The sequence below is a fragment of the Trachypithecus francoisi genome, unplaced genomic scaffold, assembly GCF_009764315.1.
Source record: "Trachypithecus francoisi isolate TF-2019V2 unplaced genomic scaffold, Tfra_2.0 Lachesis_group1, whole genome shotgun sequence".
Taxonomy (NCBI): Eukaryota; Metazoa; Chordata; class Mammalia; order Primates; family Cercopithecidae; genus Trachypithecus; species Trachypithecus francoisi.
This window is the reverse complement of record NW_022681454.1, coordinates 102,308,430-102,328,334: the sequence shown is the minus strand read 5'-3', so window position 1 is coordinate 102,328,334 and position 19,905 is coordinate 102,308,430. Positions and strand designations below refer to the sequence as shown.

The window sequence follows — 19,905 nt, the reverse complement described above, 5'->3', positions numbered from 1 at the left end:
TCACACCTGTAATCCTAGCACATTGAGAGGCTGAGGTGGGCGGATTGCTTGAGCCCAGGTGTTTGAAACCAGCCTGGGCAACATGATGAAACATCATCTCTACAAAAAAATACAAAAATTAGCTGGACATGGTGGCATGTGCCTGTAGTCCCTGCTACTCTGGAGGCTGAGGTGGGAGGATTGCTTGAGCTCAGCGAGGTGGAGGCTGCAGTAAGCCATGTTCACCTGGGTGACAGAGTGAGACCCTGTCTCAAAAAGAAAAAAAAGTATTAAAAAATTCCAAACTACTTTTGTATTCTTTTAAAAAACTATAATTTAAAAATTATCACTTTATTATAATTTCATTATATCACTTTACAGAAACATCTCCAATTTTCATCATGAAAGTCAGTAGAAAAACAGGTTTCAGTATGTGAAAGCTCTATTAATAGCAATTTTCTTGAAGCATGGAATGGGCAAATCCTGTAGCCAAAATCTGTAGAATGAAACTAAATGTTTAATTAGTGTTATTTACATATTATCTTGCATATGTGCCCTGAAAATGTTTTGATATCTAATATGACTGAAATGTGTCTCCCAAGATAAGATAGTTTAGCCATTAATAATTATATCCCTGTTTTTGAGTCAGGCTCAAAAGTTAATGAAAGATGAGCTGTGGTTTCTAATATTATTACAGCCTTGTGAGAGATAGATCAGTGAGCAGTAGCCTTCCTTTTGATGGAAAAAGGCGAGGGTAAGATCAGGTCACTTGTTGGGCTTTTATCATTGCAACAATCTTCCTGCTCCCCGCATCCAACTCTTTTAATTCTGGCTGGGAAGAAACATTGGCAAGGATTTAAATAGAAAAACAATGCCTGAAGAGCAATCACAATATCCGTATCTCTTACTAGCCACAGCCATCACAACTGGAGAATGCCACGCCAAGAACAAGGGTGGGAGAGCAATGGGGTCCCCTTTCTATTTTTCTGAGACAGGGTCTCACTCTGTCACCCAGACTAGAGTGCAGTGGCACGATCTCAGCTCACCACAACTTCCGCCTCCCAGGTTTAAGCGATTCTCCTGCCTTAGCCTCCCTAGTAGCTGGGATTACAGGCATATGCAACCACCACCAGGCTTATTTTTGTATTTTTAGTAGAGACAGGGTTTCACCATGTTGGTCAGGCTAGTCTCAAACTCCTGACCTCAAGTGATCCACTTGCCTCAGCATCCCAAATTGATGAGACTACAGGCACGAGCTAACACGCCTGGCTTCCCTTTCATTTTTCTTCTCCATACTTATCAGATAGGCTTTTTGTTTTGGTGGTGGGGGTGGGTTGTACCTTGAGTCACCTCGGGAGGACTGAGAAGACTAGTCTGGATGGTAGACATTTTATTACAGATACCTAATTCCAGGGAGGTCAAGTCTCAGAGCGGAAGGATGAATGACATTAAGCTAGTGGGAGGGGTAAAAGGAAGTTATTCTAAGTACAGGGAACGCCATATAAGCAGCTCAGGGTAATAACATCAAAAAAATAAAATCATAATAAATAAAATAAATCCTCTACACAGAAAATTACAAAATATTTCTGAGTAATTAAAGGAGAACTAAACACATGCAAAGATATCTTCATAGATTTTAAGATTCAATCTTGTTAAGACATTCATTTTCCTCAAGTTAATCTGAAGAGAACAGGCAATACCAAAAATTCCAACAAGCTTTTTGGTAAAATTTAAAAAAGAAATTGATAAGCCAATTCTATGATTTATCTGTGGATACAGTGGATCCAGAACAGCCAAAACAATCTAGAGAATGAAAAATAAAATTGGGAGACAAACTACCTGATTTCCAGATAAAGCTACAGCAATCAAAACAAACAGATGAATGGAAGACTAGAGAATTCAGAAACAGAACCATACATACAGATCAAATGAGTTTCAACTGAGGTGCCAAGGCGGTTCAATGAAGAGAGGAAGGGATTTTTATGTAATGATGTTGAAACAACTATATATTCCTCAAAACCTACCTACCTTTATATGTGAGTTTGATTTGAGATCGATCGTAGACCTAAATGTAATAAGCTAGGACCATAAAGTTTCTACAAAGAAAATCTTAGGAGAAATCTTTCTAATGTCAGAGTTGGTAAAATTTATTAGAAAAGACACAGAAAATATTAATCATTAAAGTAAAAGGGTAAATTAAATCTTCATCACAATTAAAACATTCATTATGAAAATAAGTAGGTAAGCCACAGACTTGAAAAAATATTCTCAATGTGTTTACCTGACAATATTTAATGGGAATATTCTATATCTGATTTCAGTGATGGTTGCATGTGTATATACAGTTGTCAAAACATCTCAAATGAATATTTAAAAATCTGTTATTGTATTGTATATAAATTAAACCTCAATTAAAAGAAGAAAGTCCAGAATAAAAGAGCATGTTGTTATCTATAGGCACAAATGACTAAAATACTCAGGGCTAATGGTTAATTCTTTTTAAAAATTTTATCCCAGAAAACACAATTCCAATATGTCTCCCACCCCAACCCATACTGCCCTGTAAAATATTCCTATATTTTAATCCATAGTGATGATCAATGAAAGTGCTTTCTCCTCGTGATACATGTTATACAGGTGTTGAAAACATTAAAATAAATCTCATATGGAATAAACTGAGACATGTAAAAGTTAAAGAATTAGCAGCATTGAGAGAGGATGCATCATTTGTCTTTTAAAATGTTGGCTGGCAGAAAAAGAATTTAGTTAGAGAGAACTATTCAAATAAGCTTCCATATTCTGCACTCCTCACACCACTAATAAGTTTTACCCAGAAATATACCAATAAAAATGATTGATATCTGAGTAACAAATTCTGTGACAACACATTGTAGTATTACATAAAGAACTTGGCCAGCTGCAGGGGCTCACGCTTGTAATCCCAGCACTTTGGGAGGTTGAGGTGGGTAGATCACGTGAGGTTGGGAGTTTGAGACCAGTCTGGCCAACGTGGAGAAACCCCATCTCTACTGAAATTACAAAAAAAATTAGCCGGGCATGGTGGCGGGTGCCTATAATCTCAGCTACTGGGGAGGCTGAGGCAGGAGAATGCAGAGGTTGTAGTGAGCCAAGATCGTGCCATTGTACTCCAGCCTGCGCAACAAGAGCGAAACTTTGTCTCAAAAAAAAGAAAAAAAAAAGCTTAACTAATTCTTTAATCTTTTTCTTCTAGATGATTTACTTCCATAGGCAAAACATTATGTCTTTTGCAACTCATCTTTGAATTGAAAAGAATCTAGGCCAAGGTCCTGAAAATACTGGACCCTCAAATTCCACATTCCCATAATAGGAAATTTATTGCAATTATTTAATAATTTGAACCACTGATGGTCTCATTTGGTAATTTATGGGAAATTCATTCATTCATTCATTCATTCATTCATTCGTGAGTCTGGGTCTCGCTTTGTCACCCAGGCAGGAGTGCCGTGGTGCTATCATGGCTCATTGCAGCCTTGACCTCCTGGGCTCAAGTGATCCTCACACCTCATTTTTTTGATTTTTTTGTAGCACAGGCTGGTCTCAATATCCTGGGCTCAAATGATCCTCCTACCTTGGCCTCTCAAAGTGCTGGGATTATAGGCATGAGCCACCATGCCTGGCAGAAATATATTTAAAAGGAGTATATTAAATGCTATACAAGTTCAACTAACCCCAGCTTAAAAATAACTATAATTACCTGACTAGATTTTTTTAAGGTGATAGAAAAAGTACAGTTGTTAAAAATATATTTAAAAAAACTCTACTGAGTCTACTTTCAGTCCCCATGTGAATATCTAAGTAAGTATAAAATAAAGGCTGTAAGTGTGCTGTTTTGAATTAAACATCACATTGGCAAGATCAGAAGAGCTTGTGAAGTGAGAAGGAAATTGTTATTCCTGTGATGGAACCTCCACTGGTATTATTCTTTTGGCAGCCGAGACTTCAGGGGATTCTCACTATGAAAACCAGCAGTCCTTTAATCATACATTGTAAGAGCATTTGTGATGCTTTGCAGGGAGCCTTTCTTCCAAGATTTTCCTATTGCTGTCCTTCCTGAGCACAATAGGTTCAAGATGGCTAATGCTGTTTCCTAGTTATGCCAAGAACCTCCTGAATGCCACTGGGCATCCAACGTGAAGACGGATGGCAAAATATCAAATGTGAATGTCTCATTTTAAATGGGGACTCCCACAATCATGTTATTTTTGGGAGAGCAGCTCTCTGGCTCCATGGATATCACTTGAACGGAGTAGCCACATTCTTCTGCAGCTCTTGCTCGATCCAGATCCACCAAGCACATGCACTGTTTTCCTGAAATACAGTCAGATGGTATCATGAGACACTCTTTCACTAGCAGGACAATTTCAGTTTGTTTAAGGGAATTTATATAGTGACAAAATCTGCAGGTACTATGGAGCATGCTTTGTACCCTTAAGTCTTGTTTAGTTTCTTTCAATCTAATTCTTGATCGGTGTGGAAAGACGATGGTGACAAAAACATGGCATTTCATATATTTGCCTCTGCTAATAATTTAAAGAATGTTAACCTTTTCAAATGTATTTATAAACAAATCTCAAATTAGAGCCTCAGACTGTATTTCCTACTTTGGTTAAAAATACATTTAAAGACCTTTTCTCTGCTTTCCCTGTAAAACTACATTATCTGTAAAGTTGTGGGAAAAAAAATCTGCCTTTAAGAATATTTAAAATAACATGCTGATTAAGGGGTGTGAGCTTTTCCAGCTGAAGTTTTTTAGGGCTATAAAGAAGTGAGAAATGAAAAATATTTGAGAAAATTCTCAATTACATGCCTTTTATTTCAGGTGGAAATATAATGTTGAGTGTAGTATACTCTTAATTTTCCGACCTCCTGTACATCTATAAAATAGTGGTATTGTATTTCCTTTACAATCTTTGGAAGACAAAAGAGGAAACTTGACTGGCAAGTAAAGCAGTTAATTTGTTTTCCTTTGGCAAACACAAACTTTAAAAGTAGCTTGGGAAAAATGATTTGGGGCTGAATATATTCAAAGCCATGATTTGCTTTTATACTTTCAATTGCTCTAAATTCAATATATAAGCTTCTTCATCCTCCTGGAAAAAGATCACTGACTATGTAGAACTTCATTCGATTTTTCCTAAACAATTATAATAATGTGTCAACACTGAATGACAGTGGAAACTGATAAATTAAACAACTTCAGAAATGAAGACAGATCACCAAAATAGGAAAGTTCTGTGAACAACAGAATCCTCACAGAAAAAAACAGTGGAAGGTGAAATCAGTAGGTAAGAATTAGCAATGAGAAACTCACACTTAAAATGCTTATTTTGTACATTTTCCTTAAAAGGGCCCATTCCACAAAGAATAAACTGTGTTAGAAATGATATAAAAAGAGATGTCTAGAATTCCATTTAGGCAAAATCATCCCTTCTTCATTAACAGCCTTATGGCTGACATTCCTTTTTTTCCCTTAAAATATTGTCTTTCCTTTAAGACATCTGTAAATGTTTCTCCCATCTACTTTTTAGTTTAAAATGAAACACACTCTGTCAGAATGGGATGCTCTACATTCCTTAAGTACCCACCCAGGGTTTACATTGCAGCTCATTTACCCTTGGCTTTGGTCCCAGTCCAGTTAATTTTTCCTTTTCCATTATGTAGAAGAATTTCATGTTTTCACATGTTGAAGTGTCTCTACAACTGAAATTTAACTGCTGGTAGTCTACCTTTGTGGGCCTGGGGAGTTTCCTAAAAATGTTCGCAGAACACAGGAATGTCCTGTGTAAAGCAGAGGTGTAGACGTGACAGCTTTCTCTCAATGTGATTCCCCGTTCTTCCCATTGCCAAATGCCCCCGCCCCCCGCCACTCTAGCAACTTCCCTGCCAGCTACTCCCCTTTAGTTTGATACCTAAAACACACATCTACCATATACCCATCCATCCACCACACTAATTATGTCTTCATTGGATTGCTATCATTTGACTGTATTCTCTGGAAAGCATGTGTTGGAAATTGAATCCCCAATGCAATAGTGTTAGGAAGTGGGGCCTAATGTGAGGTGATTAGGCCAAGAGGGTGGAGTGAATGAATTAATACCATTATCATGGTAGTGGGTTCATTATCTAGAGTGTGAGCTCCTTATAAAAGGACAAGTTCAGCCTTCTCTTGCTCTCTCTCTCTCGCCATGTGATGCCTTTCATCATGTTATGATGCAGGAAGAAGACCCTCACCAGATGCCAGCCCCTTGATCTTGGACTTCCTAGCCTCCAGAAATGTGAGTAAAATAAAAATCTGTTCATTATAAATTACCCAGTCTATGGTACTGTGTTAAAGCAGTGCAAAACAGACTAAGACATGGGTCTAGTGAATGGAGTCTCATCAAATGTATGTTTGATTAACTCAAAGTGTTGGAGATGGGAACAGGAGGAGCAAGAAGGAAAGGCATTGAAATACAGAGGTTGCAGGCAGGAGAGAATGAGTTATTTCCAAATGTTTATGCTGCAGACAGTGAGAAAGAGAAGGAATCACTTACTCCTTCAGTCTCAGGTCTCAGGTCACCAAGTGTGAGCATCTTGCTATGCTGCCTTTGATTTTGGAGTTTAAAGATAACTATTTTTCATACAACTTGGTCTCTGAATGTAAGCTAACAGCTTCATCTGGTGCTCAGCCAAAGAAACAACAATCTGTCTTCTAGTATATCATGGAGGAAAAGGGGCTACATTGGAAATTTAGAGAAAAAATATAATGATGTCCAATGTTGGGCTTCTCTGAATAATTTTAAGATTAGTTTTGGCTGAACCCACTTATCTTAAACTCTGATGTGACACCAGTATGCTGGGAAGTAGTAACTAAAGTGGACAAAAACTTCATGTCCAGAATCAAATAATTTGGGTTCATAGTATAGCTACATCATCTACCAGATGAAGGACCCCAGGCAAGCTTTTGTCTCAGTTTTCTTATCATTAAAATGTAAATAATAGTACTACCCCATATGTATATTTGTAAGAATTTACCGAGATAACAGGCGAGAGCATTTAGCTCAGTGCTTAAATGTATAACTATTAACTGCTATTATTCTTTTAAATGTGATTTCTTTTTCTAAAGTTAAGTCTTCAATAAATCAATTACTTATTAAACTTGAAATGCTTCTGTGGTCTTCCAACTTAGGTAATGTTTAATATTGTCAAACAAATTGGTCTATGATAAATGATACACAAGTATCCTTTTTCCTGAGAAAGAACATTATCATCCCTGTGTATACATTTTATAATGCATCAATTTTGGTGTATATAGTTGATTTTTTAATCTTTATTATTTTCTTTCGTGGTTTTTGATAGATCTTGCAGTTTGTTCATAACAATAAGAGATTTAATGTAAGAATGCTACTCAATGTACAAACATTCAAAATACATTTAAAAGTATTAAAGTTAACCAAAATAGGATAAAATGTTATAGTTACAATACCCTTTTCAATATGAATTAAGTTTTTTGGGGAAGAACATATTTAGTTTCTCATTGAAAAATATACTTCATATTGCTAAATTTTTCCCATATAGACTTGGTCCAATCACTCCCAGTCATATTGTGCATAATACACTCAACAGCTGCTCTGTGAAAACACACACCTATGAGCCTTCGTTGGGGTGGGAGCTGGACAGCTGTCTGGTCTGCAAATCTGCACAGAATCATGTGTTCCTAAAAGAAAAAGCAATAGAATGTGGGTTTATTTTTATCTTCTGCTTCAAAGTTATAAAAACAACCATCCAAAAAAAAAAAAAACCTCATTTTTCTGGAGTTCAACATTGTTTAATTGAATAAAGTACTGCACAAATAGTATTTTTGAAAAAAGCAAACTTTCAGAAGATGCTACTTAATAATTTCTTCCCTTCAAGTACACTGTATTTTTTTGTTTTGTTTTGAGACAGTCTCACCGTCGCCCAGGCTGGAGTGCAGTGGTGTGATCTCGGCTCACTGCAACCTTTGCCTACCAGACTCCCAGTGGTTCTCATGCCTCAGCCTCCGTGTAGTTGGGACTATAGGCACATGGCACCACATCTGGCTAATTTTTTTTATTTTTTTAATTATTTTTATTTTTTAGTAGAGACGGGGTTTCACCATGTTGGCCAGGCTGGTCTGGAACTCCTGGCCTCAGGTGATCTGCCCGCCTTGGCCTTCCAAAGTCTTGTAATTAACAGGCATGAGCCACCATGTTCAGCCGGCCCAGATGTAGTTCTTAAGAATAGAGGCACAAAAAATTCTCAGGGTCATTTTGCCCAGTTGCTTTTAGCTGAAATATAAAAATATGGTTACATTTTGCTATTATAATGTGTTAAATTAAAAGACCAAAAATTCACTTATATTTTTCTTTTATAAAATTTATTTGAAACTCTGGAATGTGGTTCCAGGCAGTCTTGCTAAGTGTAAGTGGCTTTTCTTTTTTTTTTTTTTTGACATGGAGTTTTGCTCTGTTGCCCAGGCTTGAGTGCAGTGGTGCAATCTTGGCTCACTGCAACCTCCGTCTCCTGGATTCAAGCAATTCTCCTGCCCCAACCTCCTGAGTAGCTGGCACTATAGGTGCATGCCACCATGTTGGCTAATTTTTGTATTCACTTTTTTTTTTAGTAGAGACAGAGTTTCACCATGTTGGCCAGGCTGGTTTCGAACTCCTGACCTTGTGATCTGCCCGCCTTGGCCTCCCAAAATGCTGGGATTACAGGCATGAGGCACTGCACCTGGCCTGCTAAGTGGCTTTTCATTCTATCAGAGGAAAAGGAAGCAATGCAGATCACTGTGTGGCTTCTGTAGTTTTCTGGGATATCCAGCAGGGTGGTAGCTAGTTCTTGACTTGTCCTGACTCTTCCCTTCACTCAGTCCTTTTAGAGGAGAGAAGCCTGAATCTCTTTCCGTCACTCCAAAAGGCTGCAGAAGTGTATCCCTTTCTGCTTTAAGACAAACTGTAAAGACAGCCTGAGGTAAGCACCTGATTATTACTTCTGCTTAACAATCTTAGGAAAGAGTGGATTAATGAAAAAAGAAAAGAAGGCTTTAAAATCAGAGTTGATGATTTTGCACAGTACTCTTAAATCTGCATGTAGCCAAAAGTGAGTGATTAGGCAGAGTCGAAATGAAGCAATGATCCCACGACAACTGTTCATTCAGAACAGCTGTTGTTTCTAAGGGTATACATAATCTCACCTGTCAGCTTAGCAAACAGGTTAAACTCAGATTCATCATTTGTTCCTTTAGTATTCTGTACATTAAATTTGAAGCCTCCATTTTTAATAAGTGAAATGACTGTGGCAATGTTGGTTTTTTAAAAGGGATATCTTTGTCTCAACTTGTATGTTTTAAAAAAAAATTAATGCTAACTATAAAATTTCATGACAGTGGGTGAGAAACTAATAAAATGGTTTCAATTAATAACTTTAATTCCACACAAACTAACAGGCATCAATGAAGGGAGAGAAGGATAATTTAGAATTACATGACTTGAAGAAACAGTGTGCACTTTGTCCTCATGATGTTTGCAAATTAAGATTCATTTTATATAACGGTAATGTCAAGGCAATCGCAACCTCAGATAAGATTCAGTTCTCTTGTACTGATAAGTCTCACCATATTTTAGTGGAATTATTTGTGTGTATGTTCTTCTCTTGGGTCAAAATCAAGTTCTGAAAGGGCAAGGTACATGGTAGGTACTCAGTAAAGGTTGCTGTCTAAATTGAACTGTAGAGAAAAACACTTCCTAAGTGAGTCTCAAGGTACTTTGGCACAAAGTACTGAGGCCTTCAAAAGGCCAAGCAGCTTTAGGGAGTGTTGGAGAAAGAGAAGATAAAGGTTATGACTGGTGTACTGGGGAGTTTCTGCTTTCTGAAAGACTCTGTGTACCCCGTCCCTACTGTAGAAATTTTACATTCTTTTCTAGTCAGGAGACCATGGGCAGCCTATCTCTTCACCACCCTTGATTTTTTCCATACATCCTCTCATTGTTTGGTTTAACTAGCATCACTCAAGAAGGAATTAGAAACAGGGGTCTAGTTTTTGTATTCCCAAGTTCTTTTTTCTTTTCTTTCCTTTTCCTTTTTTTTTTTTTTCTTTTTTTTCTTTTTCATTATACTTTAAGTTCTAGGGTACATGTGCATAACGTGCAGGTTTGTTACATATGTATACTTCTGCCATGTTGGTGTGCTGCACCCATCAACTCGTCAGCACCCATCAATTCATCATTTATATCAGGTATAACTCCCAATGCAATCCCTCCCGCCTCCCCCCTCCCCATGATAGGCCCCGGTGTGTGATGTTCCCCTTCCCGAGTCCAGGTGATCTCATTGTTCAGTTCCCACCTATGAGTGAGAACATGCGGTGTTTGGTTTTCTCTTCTTGTGATAATTTGCTAAGAATGATGGTTTCCAGCTGCATCCATGTCCCTACAAAGGACGCAAACTCATCCTTTTTTGTGGCTGCATAGTATTCCATGGTGTATATGTGCCACATTTTCTTAATCCAGTCTGTCACAGATGGACATCTGGGTTGATTCCAAATCTTTGCTATTGTGAATAGTGCCGCAATAAACATACGTGTGCATGTGTCTTTATAGCAGCATGATTTATAATCCTTTGGGTATATACCCAGTAGTGGGATGGCTGGGTCATATGGTACATCTAGTTCTAGATCCTTGAGGAATTGCCATACTGTTTTCCATAATGGTTGAACTAGTTTACATTCCCACCAACAGTGTAAAAGTGTTCCTATTTCTCCACATCCTCTCTAACACCTGTTGTTTCCTGACTTTTTAATGATTGCCATTCTAACTGGTGTGAGATGGTATCTCATTGTGGTTTCGATTTGCATTTCTGATGGCGAGTGATGATGAGCATTTTTTCATGTGTCTGTTGGCTGTATGAATGTCTTTTTTGAGAAATGTCTGTTCATATCCTTTGCCCACTTTTTGATGGGGTTGTTTGTTTTTTTCTTGTATATTTGTTTGAGTTCTTTGTAGATTCTGGATAATAGCCCTTTGTCAGATGAGTAGATTGCAAAAATTTTCTCCCATTCTGTAGGTTGCCTGTTCACTCTGATGGTAGTTTCTTTTACTGTGCAGAAACTCTTTAGTTTAATGAGATCCCATTTGTCAATTTTGGCTTTTGTTGCCGTTGCTTTTGGTGTTTTAGACATGAAGTCCTTGCCCATGCCTATGTCCTGAATGGTACTACCTAGGTTTTCTTCTAGGGTGTTTATGGTTTTAGGTCTAACATTTAAGTCTCTAATCCATCTTGAATTAATTTTCGTATAAGGAGTAAGGAAAGGATCCAGTTTCAGCTTTCTACTTATGGCTAGCCAATTTTCCCAGCACCATTTATTAAATAGGGAATCCTTTCCGCATTTCTTGTTTCTCTCAGGTTTGTCAAAGATCAGATGGCTGTAGATGTGTGGTATTATTTCTGAGGACTCTGTTCTGTTCCATTGGTCTCTATTTCTGTTTTGGTACCAGTACCATGCTGTTTTGGTTACTGTAGCCTTGTAGTATAGTTTGAAGTCAGGTAGCGTGACGCCTCCAGCTTTGTCCTTTTGACTTAGGATTGTCTTGGCAATGCGGGCTCTTTTTTGGTTCCATATGAACTTTAAAGCAGTTTTTTCCAATTCTGTGAAGAAACTCATTGGTAGCTTGATGGGGATGGCATTCAATCTATAAATAACCTTGGGCAGTATGGCCATTTTCACAATATTGATTCTTCCTATCCATGAGCATGGTATGTTCTTCCATTTGTTTGTATCCTCTTTTATTTCACTGAGTAGTGGTTTGTAGTTCTCCTTGAAGAGGTCTTTACATCCCTTGTAAGTTGAATTCCTAGGTATTTTATTCTCTTTGAAGCAATTGTGAATGGAAGTTCATTCCTGATTTGGCTGTTTGTGTGTTACTGGTGTTTAAGAATGCTTGTGATTTTTGCACATTAATTTTGTATCCTGAGACTTTGCTGAAGTTGCTTATCAGCTTAAGGAGATTTTGGGCTGAGACAATGGCGTTTTCTAAATATACAATCATGTCATCTGCAAACAGGGACAATTTGACTTCTTCTTTTCCTAATTGAATACCCTTGATTTCTTTCTCTTGCCTGATTGCCCTAGCCAGAACTTCCAACACTATGTTGAATAGGAGTGGTGAGAGAGGGCATCCCTGTCTTGTGCCAGTTTTCAAAGGCAATTTTTCCAGTTTTTGCCGATTCAGTATGATATTGGCTGTGGGTTTGTCATAAATAGCTCTTATTATTTTGAGGTACATTCCATCAATACCGAATTTATTGAGCGTTTTTAACATGAAGGGCTGTTGAATTTTGTCAAAAGCCTTTTCTGCATCTATTGAGATAATCATGTGGTTCTTGTCTTTGGTTCTGTTTATATGCTGGATTACGTTTATTGATTTGTGAATGTTGAACCAGCCTTGCATCCCAGGGATGAAGCCCACTTGATCATGGTGGATAAGCTTTTTGATGTGCTGCTGAATCCGGTTTGCCAGTATTTTATTGAGGATTTTTGCATCGATGTTCATCAGGGATATTGGTCTAAAATTCTCTTTTTTGTTGTGTCTCTGCCAGGCTTTGGTATGAGGATGATGTTGGCCTCATAAAATGATTTAGGGAGGATTCCCTCTTTTTCTATTGATTGGAATAGTTTCAGAAGGAATGGTACCAGCTCCTCCTTGTACCTCTGGTAGAATTCAGCTGTGAATCCATCTGGTCCTGGACTTTTTTGGTTGGTAGGCTATTAATTATTGCCTCAATTTCAGAGCCTGCTACTGGTCTATTCAGGGATTCAACTTTTTCCTGGTTTAGTCTTGGAACAGTGTAAGTGTCCAGGAAATTATCCATTTCTTCTAGATTTTCTAGTTGATTTGCGTAGAGGTGTTTATAGTATTCTCTGATGGTAGTTTGTATTTCTGTGGGGTCGGTGGTGATATCCCCTTTATCATTTTTTATTGCGTCTATTTGATTCCTCTCTCTTTTCTTCTTTATTAGTCTTGCTAGCGGTCTGTCAATTTTGTTGATCTTTTCAAAAAACCAACTCCTGGATTCATTGATTTTTTGGAGGTTTTTTGTGTCTCTATCTCCTTCAGTTCTACTCTGATCTTAGTTATTTCTTGCCTTCTGCTAGCTTTTGAATGTGTTTGCTCTTGCCTCTCTAGTTCTTTTAATTGTGATGTTAGAGTGTCAATTTTAGATCTTTCCTGCTTTCTCTTGTGGGCATTTAGTGCCATAAATTTCCCTCTACACACTGCTTTAAATGTGTTCCAGAGATTCTGGTATGTTGTATCTTTGTTCTCATTGGTTTCAAAGAACATCTTTATTTCTGCCTTCATTTCGTTATGTACCTAGTAGTCAATCAGGAGCATGTTGTTCAGTTTCCATGTAGTTGAGCGGTTTTGATTGAGTTTCTTAGTCCTGAGTTCTAGTTTGATTGCACTGTGGTCTGAGAGACAGTTTGTTATAATTTCTGTTCTTTTACATTTGCTGAGGAGTGCTTTACTTCCAATTATGTGGTCAATTTTGCAAAAAGTGTGATGTGGTGCTGAGAAGAATGTTTATTCTGTTGATTTGGGGTGGAGAGTTCTATAGATGTCTATTAGGTCCTCTTGGTGCAGAGATGAGTTCAATTCCTGGATATCCTTGTTAACTTTCTGTCTCGTTGATCTGTGTAATGTTGACAGTGGAGTGTTGAAGTCTCCCATTATTATTGTATGGGAGTCTAAGTCTCTTTGTAAGTCTCTAAGGACTTGCTTTATGAATCTGGGTGCTCCTGTATTGGGTGCATATATATTTAGGATAGTCAGCTCTTCCTGTTGAATTGATCCCTTTACCATTATGTAATGGCCTTGTCTCTTTTGATCTCTGATGGTTTAACGTCTGTTTTATCAGAGACTAGGATTGCAACCCCTGCTTTTTTTTGTTCTCCATTTGCTTGGTAGATCTTCCTCCATCCCTTTATTTTGAGCCTATGTATCTCTGCATGTGAGATGGGTCTCCTGAATACAGCAGACTGATGGTCTTGACTCTTTATCCAGTGTGCCAGTCTGTGTCTTTTAATTGGACCATTTAGTCCATTTACATTTAAGGTTAATATTGTTATGTGTGAACTTGATCCTGCCATTATGATATTAACTGGTGATTTTGCTCATTAGTTGATGCAGTTTCTTCCTAGCCTCAATGGTCTTTACATTTTGGCATGTTTTTGCAATGGCTGGTACCAGTTGTTCCTTTCCATGTTTAGGGCTTCCTTCAGGGTCTCTTGTAAGGCAGGCCTGGTGGTGACAAAATCTCTAAGCATTTGCTTATCTGTGAAGGATTTTATTTCTCCTTCACTTATGAAACTTAGTTTGGCTGGATATGAAATTCTGGGTTGAAAATCCTTTTCTTTAAGAATGTTGAATATTGGCCCCCACTCTCTTCTGGCTTGGAGAGTTTCTGCGAGAGGTCTGCTGTTACTCTGATGGGCTTCCCTTTGTGGGTAACCCGACCTTTCTCTCTGGCTGCCCTGAAGATTTTTTCCTTCATTTCAACTTTGGTGAATCTGGCAATTATGTGTCTTGGCTGCTCTTCTCGAGGAGTATCTTTGTGGCGTTCTCTGTATTTCCTGAATTTGAATGTTGGCCTGCCCTACTAGGTTGGGAAGTTCTCCTGGATGATATTCTGAAGAGTGTTTTCCAACTTGGTTCCATTTTCCCCTCACTTTCAGGCACCCCATCAGACGTAGATTTGGTCTTTTTACATAATCCCATACTTCTTGCAGGCTTTGTTCATTTCTTTTTCTTCTTTTTTCTTTTGGTTTCTCTTCTCGCTTCATTTCATTCATTTGATCCTCAATCGCTGATACTCTTTCTTCCAGTTGATTGAGTCGGTTACTGAAGCTTGTGCATTTGTCACGTATTTCTCGTGTTATGGTTTTCATCTCTGTCCTTTCATTTATGACCTTCTCTGCATTAATTATTCTAGCTATCAATTCTTCCACTCTTTTTTCAAGATTTTTAGTTTCTTTGCGCTGGGTACGTAATTCCTCCTTTAGCTCTGAGAAGTCTGATGGACTGAAGCCTTCTTCTCTCATCTCGTCAAAATCATTCTCTGACCAGCTTTGATCCGTTGCTGGCGATGGGTTGCGCTCCTTTGCAGTGGAAGATGCGCTCTTATTTTTTGAATTTCCAGCTTTTCTGCCGTGCTTCTTCCCCATCTTTGTGGTTTTATCTGCCTCTGGTCTTTGATGATGGTGACGTACTCATGAGGTTTTGGTATAGGTGTCCTTCCTGTTTGATAGTTTTCCTTCTAGCAGTCAGGACCCTCAGCTGCAGGTCTGTTGGAGATTGCTTGAGGTCCACTCCAGACCCTGTTTGCCTGGGTATCAGCAGCAGAGGTTGCCAAAGATAGAATATTGCTGAACAGCGAGTGTACCTGTCTGATTCTTACTTTGGAAGCTTCCTCTCAGGGGTGTACTCCACCCTGTGAGGTGTCGGGTGTCAGACTGCCCCTAGTGGGGGATGTCTCCCAGTTAGGCTACTCAGGGGTCAGGGACCCACTTGAACAGGCAGTCTGTCCCTTCTCAGATCTCAACCTCCGTGTGGGGCGATCCACTGCTCTCTTCAAAGCTGACGGAGTCGTTTGCGTCTGCAGAGGTTCCTGCTGCTTTTTTTTGTTTTGTTGTTGTTAGCTGTGCCCTGTCCCCAGAGGTGGAGTCTACAGAGACAGGCAGGTTTCCTTGAGCTGCTGTGAGCTCCACCCAGTTCGAGCTTCCCAGTGGCTTTGTTTACCTACTTAAGCCTCACCAATGGTGGGCGCCCCTCCCCCAGCCTCGCTGCTGCCTTGCTGTTAGATCGCAGACTGCTGTGTTAGCAATGAGGGAGGCTCGGTGGGCATGGGACCCTCCCGGCCAGGTGTGGGATATATTCTCCTGGTGTGCCCGTTTGCTTAAAGTGCAGTATTGGGGTGGGAGTTCCCCGATTTTCCAGGTGTTGTGTGTCTCAGTTCCCCTGGCTAGGAAAAGGGATTCCCTTCCCCCTTGCGCTTCCCAGGTGAGGCGATGCCTCGCCCTGCTTCAGCTCTCGCTGGTCGGGCTGCAGCAGCTGACCAGCACCGATTTTCCGGCACTCCCTAGTGACATGACCTTTCTTTTCCTCTCCTCTTCCCTCTCCTCTCCTCTCCTCTCCTCTCCTGTCCTCTCCTCTCTCTTTCTTGAGACAGAGTGTCACTCTGTCACCCGGGCTGGAGTGGGAGGGCAATGGCACAATCTCAGCTCAGTGTAACCTCTGCCTCCTGGTCTCAAGCAATTCTCGTGCCTCAGTCTCCTGAGCAGTTGAGATTACAGGTGTGTGTCACCACGCCCAGCTAATTTTTGTATTTTTAGTAGAGACGGGGTTTCACCATGTTGGTCAGGCTGGTCTTGAATTCTGTTCTCAAGTGATTTGCCTGCCTTGGCCTCCCAAAGTGCTGGGATTACAGGCATGAGCCACTGCACCTGGCCTGTTTTCCCTATTTATTTTCTACTTTATTGGCATAGCCTTGTGAGAGAAAGGTGAGATGTTCTGAATGCTATGCAAATAAAGTTTCTTGGTTCCTAATGTTTCCTCCAAAATCATATATTTCCTAAAATATGTAAACTTTTAATCTAGTAGGCGAAGGCCAGCAATGTTGTGGTTTTGGCTGAAAGCATGAACACTAAAGGTTCTCCCCGTCCATATCTGTGTATATTTGTACAGGGTGCGGGGTTGGTAGGAAGGGAGGAAGGTGTGAGTAGCACGTAAGGTGGTAAGAGACAGAGTTGGAAGTGGACATTTGAGTTATAAAGCAGGAATGAAGGAGATACAGCTGCTGAGGTGGTAACAATGAACATTTTTAGGTCACTATACCTCACTATATTTCAACTATTTGATGGAAGAGAAAGTAAAAGTCCTAAAATATAGGAGCTGGTATGTAAAATGAGTCTATGTTTTTAGTGAGTCCGTGCAAAAAGTAGCATTAACTAAGAATCCAAATGAATTTATCAACTTCTAATGGAATTATTTATATATTTTTCTCAAATATTATCATTACTTAAATTGTATTATATCACGCTATTGACTAGTTAAGTGGATAGTGGTGATGTTTAGGAAGCTAGAAACTGTTTTGATCAGATTGGTGACTAAAAACTATATGTGTTCTGACTAGTTTTGGAAGACAATTCTCTGTGGGTCTCTTGTGTTTCTTCATATTTTACAAGCAGACTGTCGTTGTTCCAGACCAGTAGTCAGCAAGGTTTGGCCCACAGGCCAAGTCTAGCCTATGACCAGTTTTTGTGTGGCTTGTGAGTTAAGAAAGTTTTTATATTTTTAAAGAGTTGTAAACCAAGAACAACAAAAACAGTAAGAATGTCAAGGACAATGAAGAGGAAAACTTGGAGATTTGTTGTGGCCAGCATAGTCTAAAATATTTACTATCTGACCTTTTACAAAAGAATTTTCCTCTGTTATAGATTATCTTTTCAAGCACGTTTGCAGAGTAAACAGCCTTGGAAAATATATAGTATCTCCCCCTGGAATAAAGGGCAGGTGTTACCTGGCCCATTTGCTTCTGTCCTGTGGGAATTGGGTGGCAGAGAGTCAGTGTGAAAACAGTGGTATTGTGGCTACCACTACTGCCATGAGCAACAAACTGTCTTTTTTCTCTGACTTAGGGGTCTCATATCTTCTGCCAGCATCCACTGGCAGGCTAACTTGTTAGACTGTGAGTAGAGTTAAAATCTCAGACCCTTCACAAATCTTGTTACCTACTTGAAGAGTTAATCTGGATTTTCAAAAGAAAGAGAAAAGGAAACCCATATTAGACATTCATGAGTTATTCAATTATAGCTATAGATTATTTACTCCACTAGAAATATGAGAGGGAAAAATATAAAGAATAAAAAGTGTATTAGGATGACAGCTAGATCTTTTTAAGGTTACCTTGTATGATAAAGTTTTCTTGAATTGCTCACTGAAATAGAAAAAAAAAAAAGAATTAGTCATCATTCTAAATATTAAGAGTAAAATAATCTTGAAGAAACTAAATTATATAAATAGGCTTTGTATGTAAAAAGTATAAAATGCTATGGTAAAGTAAAAACTATGCCAGTTTGAAATGTTTTTATAAGAAGATAGAAAAGTATATCATCAATATGTTATTAATTTTAAGAAATCTATTCCACAGATTGTTTACAATGTTAGAGAAGCACTTTTTTTGTCTCTACCCCTCATGGGAACACTAAGATCCAGGTGTTTTAACATGTGGGTTTTACTGTTATTCAGATGTGGCACAGGCAACTGATCAGGAGAGGACTGCCATTGAAAAGATACTTTATTACTCACAGTTTCCCAAGAAGAGGGGGCATGCCATGTGATGAAGGGCCACATGGGGAAACACCAGTATAGGTCAGGAGGCAGAGGTTTCCATGGGAAGAAAAAGGTGAGGTAAGCAGCTTGAGAGTGCCTAGTTTGAACAATATCAGTGAACTCAGGCATAGCGCTGTTCCTACTTGTTTGATATTTGGCCCTAGGGTAGTAGGGCAGGGGGATAGTGGTCTGGAAGTAGTAAGAGTTTGATAAAGGAGGTAGTTGTGAGGTAAGGGCTCTGGGTTGGTTGGTTTACTTATGCAAGGTATGCTTGTTCATAAGACCTTTACTATCTCTAGGAATTGGCTAGCCCTGGGAGGAACAGTCTCTCCAGGATCAGCAAATCATAAAACATCAGAAAATTTAAAAAGGCGTGATTAATACATCAGGAAATCACTGTTGTCATAGCTAATAAAGATAAACATGTATTACATAAACATTGTCTTTTATTAATGCTATAGCCTTCACTCTTAAGTCAGTCAAAAACATTGACTTATACATTTTATACTAAATTTATTAGTGTCAATTAGTTTGTTTGAAACAAGTACTTCTTTCCACGTACTGTAGAAACAGTATGCTATTTATAAATTCCCAACTCTATTTTTGGTGATTGAGATAGGTCTTATTCACAAAGAAACTTCTTAAAGAGATCAGTTCAAAGGACATGGGACAACAAATGTCAGTAAATCTACATAGGTGTGAAAAAGACGGGAAGTGGTAGTAACATACTGTAAAGGTCACCAAATGTTGAGGCCAAGCCCAGGCACTGTGGTGACCTGGCCAGATGTGTGTGCACTCAAGGTGGTGCTGACATGCCAGCCCCCACCCCCGCCTCAGCCGCCTCTGGACTTTGGGCACTGACGAGCACAAGGGAGGCCAAGGGGGGACTGAGGGCAGCTTGACATGGGCCTGTAGGCACTCCTTGGCACAAACAGCCTGGGTGCCATGGGCACCATGGATGGTAGGTTGATGGCAACAGGAGACAGACAGGCTCCTAGGTAGAAGGGGACAGGTCCCTGGTGAAGCCCCACCATCAATCGAGGAATGGCCCGAAGGCTGGGGCCTAGGCTGCCAGCTCTGTGGACCAAAGTGAGAACTTATAGTGCTTTTTCCAGGTCCACCCATGGCCACCCATGGACAAATCAGCACGCACTTCCTTCCCTCTGGAGTCCATAAAAACCCCAGACTCTGCCAGACTTGGGCAGACAATGGATGACTTGCCTGCGGAAAGAAGCTACCCACTCTGGATCTCTTCTCTGCTGAGGGTTGCAGAGATGAGATGAGATGATGAGATGAGATGAGATGAGATGAGATGAGATGACCTGTCTGCAGACAGCAGCTACCCACTGTGGGTCTCCTTCCATCTGAGAGCTGAGTAGACATTGGGATGATCTGCCTATGGAGAGAAGCTACCCTCTGTGGGTCTCCTCTCGGCTGAGAGCTGAGCAGACATTGGGGTGACTGTCTGTGGAGAGGAGCTACCCACTTTGTATCTCCTGAG

General features: G+C 39.5%; 1 protein-coding gene and 1 long non-coding RNA gene across 3 annotated transcripts in view; one reads left to right on the top strand and one right to left on the bottom strand.

Annotated features, from left to right (window-relative positions):
- Positions 1-3,541: 3,541 nt before the first annotated feature.
- Positions 3,542-19,905, bottom strand: part of GSTCD (glutathione S-transferase C-terminal domain containing) — a 142,155-nt gene continuing 125,791 nt past the window's right edge. Inside the window, exons 10-12 of one of the 2 annotated variants that reach the window (XM_033214917.1) lie at positions 17,979-18,009; positions 7,648-7,717; positions 3,542-4,329 (exon numbers count right to left, since the gene is read on the bottom strand). In XM_033214917.1, the coding sequence (XP_033070808.1) occupies positions 4,193-4,329; positions 7,648-7,717; positions 17,979-18,009 (238 nt within the window). In that variant the 3' untranslated portion in view covers positions 3,542-4,192. The remainder of the gene's footprint in view (positions 4,330-7,647; positions 7,718-17,978; positions 18,010-19,905) is intronic. The other variant, XM_033214916.1, reaches the window with a different exon arrangement.
- Positions 6,241-19,605, top strand: LOC117085743. Its single transcript, XR_004438065.1, has 4 exons — positions 6,241-6,296; positions 8,894-8,994; positions 18,321-18,482; positions 19,520-19,605. It is a non-coding gene; the product is annotated as an uncharacterized LOC117085743 (long non-coding RNA).